Source organism: Polyodon spathula, chromosome 20 (assembly GCF_017654505.1).
Source record: "Polyodon spathula isolate WHYD16114869_AA chromosome 20, ASM1765450v1, whole genome shotgun sequence".
NCBI lineage: Eukaryota > Metazoa > Chordata > Actinopteri > Acipenseriformes > Polyodontidae > Polyodon > Polyodon spathula.
In genome coordinates this window covers 27,824,971-27,830,587 of record NC_054553.1, presented here as the reverse complement: position 1 = coordinate 27,830,587, position 5,617 = coordinate 27,824,971, and the positions used below count along the sequence as shown (strand labels likewise).

Sequence of the window (5,617 nt, the reverse complement as noted above, 5' to 3'; positions counted from 1 at the left end):
CAAGTATTTCTCAGAGAAGAGACCACAAAGGTGTAAAATAATCCCTTATATAATACAGACTGGGAGCCTGCATTTAAAAAAACTATAGTTTCGATAGTAAATGGTTTGATATAGATATTATACTACAGCATATAAATACTAGACATAAATAAGTTCATTTAAATACATCTCATTTTGGATAGAGAATCTTCATTAATCCAGCAATGGCTCCAGAACTCATGTTTTTGGAGAGCTGCTCTCAGTCTGAGTGGCAGGCCAGAATAGCCAGCCCTTCAATGGTACTTCCTCCAGCGATCCTGCTCTGGAAACGAAGTGGAGACGCAGTGTAAAAGATGGGGCTCCATAGCTGACAGTGTTATATTAACAGAACATGATTTGTATGCTATTCTTCTTCTAGGAGATATGTATCAGTCTGTACTGTTCATAATAAAGTAATAATAAAACTTCTTAGTTAAGATGATTGACAACCATTTCGACACGTCAAAGATACAAATCTACGAGACTACGTTTCTTTGCCTCTGGTCAAAAAACTTACTGAGGTACTGGTAGTTCCAGCTGTAGCTCAGCACACAGTATGCAGCCAGCAGCATTGCCACGCCCCCAGCTCCACCCTTCTTCACATCTATATACTTGCTGTAATACCTCTGCCATCCTGTGGATAGCATTCAAAGTGATTAGGCAGGACAGCATGGGAAGAAGACAACAGAACTGCACACTTCAGCTTACCTTATACTCTACAGCAATATAACATGGCCCATTACAAGGAACACATATGTAATACATTGCTAATTGTATATCTAACACATGATGGACTCCAATGAAATAGTATGACCTCTAGTGTTGGTGTTGTGAAAATGTAGGTTACCATGATCTACATTCACAGCATAAGAAGCAGCTTCTTGCGCACACCATTGCCCATTCACATTTCCAACAGTTTTGGGGCGAATGGTTCTAAAGATAGAACAACAACAAAAGGGTGTATGATTTACACATTGTGAAGGATAATAAATAATTCCTGATGCTATGACTACCTGTCCTTCTGAACTGCCTGCTCATCCCACTCCCCTCCTCAGCTCTGTCCAGACCCCGGACCCACCTCTGTGCACCGCTGCCAGTCCTGTCGTGGGCTGCAGATCCCGAGACCCCAGCCAAGCGGGTAGCTCCCCCAGTTTCACCTCCATCAACCGTCTCTCTGCAAGAGGAACTGCACATCCCAGGCCCATTAACACCTGCTGAATCAGTGGCACGCCACTCATCTTCCAGTCAAAGTGCTAATACAGCCAGCCTGGTTTTTTTTTTTCTTTCTTTTTTTGGCTTTCAATTTGACTCCAGCAAAGTCTTTTTATTGTGCCACCACACTTCAGATTGACTTGCTGTGCAGCGGTAGGACCCCTCACCTTTTCACAGGAGGTGACTCTGTAGTGTGGTGGCAACACTCTCAAAATGCCTTTTCTCAAGGCTCACAGTAATTCGCGAATACTATAGTAAATGAACTAAATGCTGTGTAATAATGTCAAGTCAATAATTAACTGTGAGCCCAAACTCCAGACTGTACCTTGTCTGGCATCCTGTGCAGGCAGGCATGGCCTGTCTACATGCCAGGGGGAGGGTTTCACTGGCAGCATGGAGAATCCTATTCCCTGGTACCCAGAGTAGAGTTCTGGGAGCCACTCCAAACCTCTGGCTGTTAAATCTGAGCCAGCTGCTTTGCTGAGGGACTGGGAGAGTACTGGGATGGCTCTTTCACTGGTCCCTGCATTGCCCTTCCTGGAGACAAGATCATAATTCCTGCTGCAAAAGTTCTCCCTGATGTGATCCCATACGTTGGTTTTCGTAAACTGCTTGCTGTCCCTACTGTGATCCAGTAACACATTCTGTCCCCTAGATGTAGTCTGCTGTTGGTACAATCCAGCAGTATTTTTGTTGCCCATCAAAGCGTACTTGGTATGGTCCCAAACACTAGTTTTGCTTCTGCTTTCGCTTGTTTTAACTTCCAGCACACTCTTCCCGGGGAAAACGGAATGCACTCTGGCCTGATCTGCCAAACTCTTCCTTGCTACAGAATCAGCACTGGGGGATTCTGAACCCTGAAGAGATGGTAATTCCAAAGCCTGCAGTTTTGATGTGGTTTGCTTGCTTCCAAGTTTAGGAACAGCCTGGTTTTGCATTACTTGTTCAAAGACATGCTTATCCACCTTTGTTTGAACAGCAGTTTGTTTAAGGTTCAATAAAGGTGTGTCAGCAGGTGTTTTGTGTGTGACTTGAACATCTCCTTGTGCCGTTGGCAGCGCAGGGATGGTTTTCTTGTCTTTGAGTGATGAGGATGATCTCATACTGGTCTGCTCTTTGCTGCTCTGTTGCTTTTTAAGCTCTTGACTCCACATTTTCTGAAGCCCTGCTTTGCTGACTTTATCCCCTGCCTCGGTTTTCTCTGGCTTTACTTTAGGAGCTGGAATTTGTGAAGTCTGGAGCGTGGAGATGTCCTGCCTTTTTGCTTTCTTGCTTTTCAGAATGGTTGAAGGCTCTTGGAGATTTAATTGTCTGTTTTTTTCTTTCTTTTTAGCAGCTGCTTGTTGTTTTGTGCCTGCTTTCAAGCTCCCTTGAACTGTAGAGCTCTCAGACAGTGGTACCCCACTGGAGCCTGCTGTTACCCTGGCAACTGCCGCCATTTTGCAGTGAGGTAAGTGGGACTTGAGCCTCTTGAATGGCTTTCCACAAAATGGACACAGCTCCGTCCCGGGAGCAGCAGACCCTGTCTTCTTGGCTGAGAAAAACAAAGAAACAAACAGCCAATAAGAACATAGGGGTGTGCCGAGATTTTGGATTAAACTGGTCCACCTTTTCTTCTGTTGAATACATATATAGCTGTTGCTCCTCGTACTTAATCACATCACATGCTCTCTGTCAATTCCGTCTACTGTCTCAGTTGTGACTGGCAGCACAGGAAATGTACATAGCCTAACCCTAAGTAACAGAGTTAAGATCCCTGCTACAAACACAATGCACAGACAAACGGCAGCTCTGTCTGCTAACACACCCAATTCCAATCTTACCTTAACTGGCAAAAATATGTTCAGAGATATAAGTAAACAAAAACCCCAGTAAATCTACAATGTGGGTGTCAGGGCTCTTACTACTGGGAACAGCCTCCCTCATGTTAGATCTTTGGGGAGCCTCACTATGAATGATGAACACACTACAATGAAGTGACATGCAAGCAGTGCTCACTGCCTGCATGCAAATGTCTTAGATATAGTTATAATGTCAAAACGTCTTCATTTCCTATACTTACATCTAATTGCAGCATTATCACTGGTATTTGCAAAGGGGATTGCAAAATAACTAATTTGTTAACATCTATTATAATTTGCACTCCTTATAGTTATTTGCAACAGTTCTGCTAATAAGGCAAGCTATTTGATTATGTCATTATTAATTGCAAACGCCACTTTGCACTGAAATGACCTAGTAGTATAATAACCGACTAGTAAAAGTTCCGGCACGTACACAATCCAGAGTAACGTTGGAGTGCATTATAAAACAGGAGAATTTAACAAGATCTTTAAGGCTTGCATTAAATATTTATTCTACGCGTAACGTTATTCTGTTTTAATTTCAACTCACCCGCACACATGCGCCCGACTTCTACACGCGTTGACCTCCAACTCTTTGAAGATCAACCAATCAGAAGACTTCATGTAACTATAGCCACGTCCGATTGGTGGAAACCTCCCATTTTGTTGTAAAATGTTAACATATTATCTGAAAATGAAAAAAAAAAAAAAAAAAAAAAAAAAAAAGCTGCGAGTCATAACGATTTATTTATTTATTTATTTGCTTTTTTTTTTTTTAAAGAACAGACGACTTTGTGAGATCTGTAAAACTTGCAGGAAACAATAAGATACGCTGCCTGCAAGATGTATTATTATACCTACACAACATCGTTACAACAGAACAGAGAATCGGATTAATGTTGATATGCACACCGGTATATCACTGCATGGGGACATCACAGAACACATTAGCAAAACAAAGAAGCGAAAAACTCTGCAAGAACGGACCCTGGTAAAGGTAACGTTGCAAATGCCTGCGTGTTATAAAAACAAAACAAAAACTTCTATCCTAGTTAGTTAGCTCCTTATGAAAACAATACAATATTTGTTTTACTTTCCTCCCACGCCCCTCTATGGGGACTCATAGTTGTCTCAGTTTTGGTATTTTCTCGCTGGTTTTAGGTGTCCTGATCTCGCCTGCTTGTCCGGCAGGTGGGTCCCCTTCTTTTATTGCGCAGCCGCACTGTCATGTAAACAGCAGCTGGGGGTGACGCGGAAATAAGGGTGGAAGAAAACGGGACCAGCTGCCTCTAAAATACTGCATTTAAGAGACAGAGTGGATACGCATACCCCAACCTTGCTGCTGTTCTGTAAAATTGACATACAGCAGGGAAGGAGCGAGAATAAAGCCGGGGGGTACGGTCAGTGGGGGTAAGATTTGGGGTACAAGCGACTGGTGTTCGATTTCGAGAGGCTTACTGTTAATACACAAAAGGGGGCAACAACGATGGGTTTAAAATGATCGTTTTAGTTGGGGGATTTTCATGTCGATCCAGTATAATTAAGGGCTGAAACGTATCCATCTATGACTTGACAGGAATATATTATTACTAAGTCGGTGTGGAGTTCTTTGTGGTCGGCTTCGATTGCTCGTAGTAAAAATAGGATTTCCATTAATTATATTTGCCTGATATAAAAAAGGGGGGCTGGGTTATAATTTCACATGTTATCCATTAAAAGTGAAGACGCGTCAAAACGTCGCTAGAGGAGGAGCATTACGAGGCCTCGATTACTCTGAAAGAAAGTGAAGGCCGGTGTGTTTTTATTTTATTGAGCTCGCTGCCGGCGCTACAATCAAAGTTCCCGATTGTAAACTTGACGCAGGTTTTGAACACTGAATAAACCCCTTTATATTCAAGTTAAATGTGGAAATGCGAGCTTGCAGCAGAGTGACTGAAGCGGGCTGAGCGGAGACGGGATACAAACTAAGCGAACACCTCTCGTTTCTATTGAGCGTCTATGTCAGGAATTGAAAGGGATTTCATCTGAACATTGGAACTCAGTCTGTTAGATGTTATCCGAAAGCAGGTGAGTCGTTGTTTTGGGTGTGTCATCTACTATTTACAGTATTCAGATTCTTCTGAATCGTCTGAAAACGTATTTACGAATCAGCATGTCATACAGGAATGGCCATTTTGGGTTTTGATATGCGACATTTCATCTTCTTACATTACCAGGTTTGTTTATATGTTTCTTATAAGGACCTGGCGTCACCCATAGGTATACGTGTTGGTTTGTTTTTTAATGTTATTTATTACTTTATAGTGATTAGTCGAATTAATAATGTGAGCAACAGAGTGGTGAAATGTTCAGCAGCAATACTAAAGCTTTAAGCTAATTTCTGGGGTGTACTGTTCCATTATTAATAGTTATTTTGATGTGTCTTAGTTATGGAGTTATTAATATATATTAACGGGATATTAATGTCTACGCTGCCTGCTGATCCGTGATTACACTGTGTAACAATTTTTTTTTTTTTTTGTTCCTGGGTAGTAAGTGTTATT

The 5,617-nt window shown here is 42.0% G+C and overlaps 1 protein-coding gene across 1 annotated transcript; it reads right to left on the bottom strand.

Annotated features, from left to right (window-relative positions):
* Positions 1-222: 222 nt before the first annotated feature.
* LOC121295807 (uncharacterized protein C17orf80 homolog) lies at positions 223-3,804 on the bottom strand. Its single transcript, XM_041220867.1, has 5 exons — positions 3,625-3,804; positions 1,556-2,764; positions 1,097-1,204; positions 536-652; positions 223-301 (listed from the first exon to the last, which is right to left on the bottom strand). The coding sequence occupies exons 1-5, from the start codon at positions 3,632-3,634 to the stop codon at positions 273-275; spliced, it is 1,473 nt and encodes a 490-aa protein (XP_041076801.1). The 5' UTR covers positions 3,635-3,804; the 3' UTR covers positions 223-272.
* Between the last annotated feature and the right edge of the window lie 1,813 nt (positions 3,805-5,617).

Excerpts from the sequence above, each read along its gene's own strand:
- LOC121295807 (XM_041220867.1), bottom strand. Across the intron at positions 1,205-1,555 it reads TGCACAGGATGCCAGACAAG|TTCCTCTTGCAGAGAGACGG; the intron begins GTACAGTCTGGA and ends TGGGATGTGCAG. Across the intron at positions 302-535 it reads CTGGAACTACCAGTACCTCA|AGCAGGATCGCTGGAGGAAG; the intron begins GTAAGTTTTTTG and ends CTTCGTTTCCAG.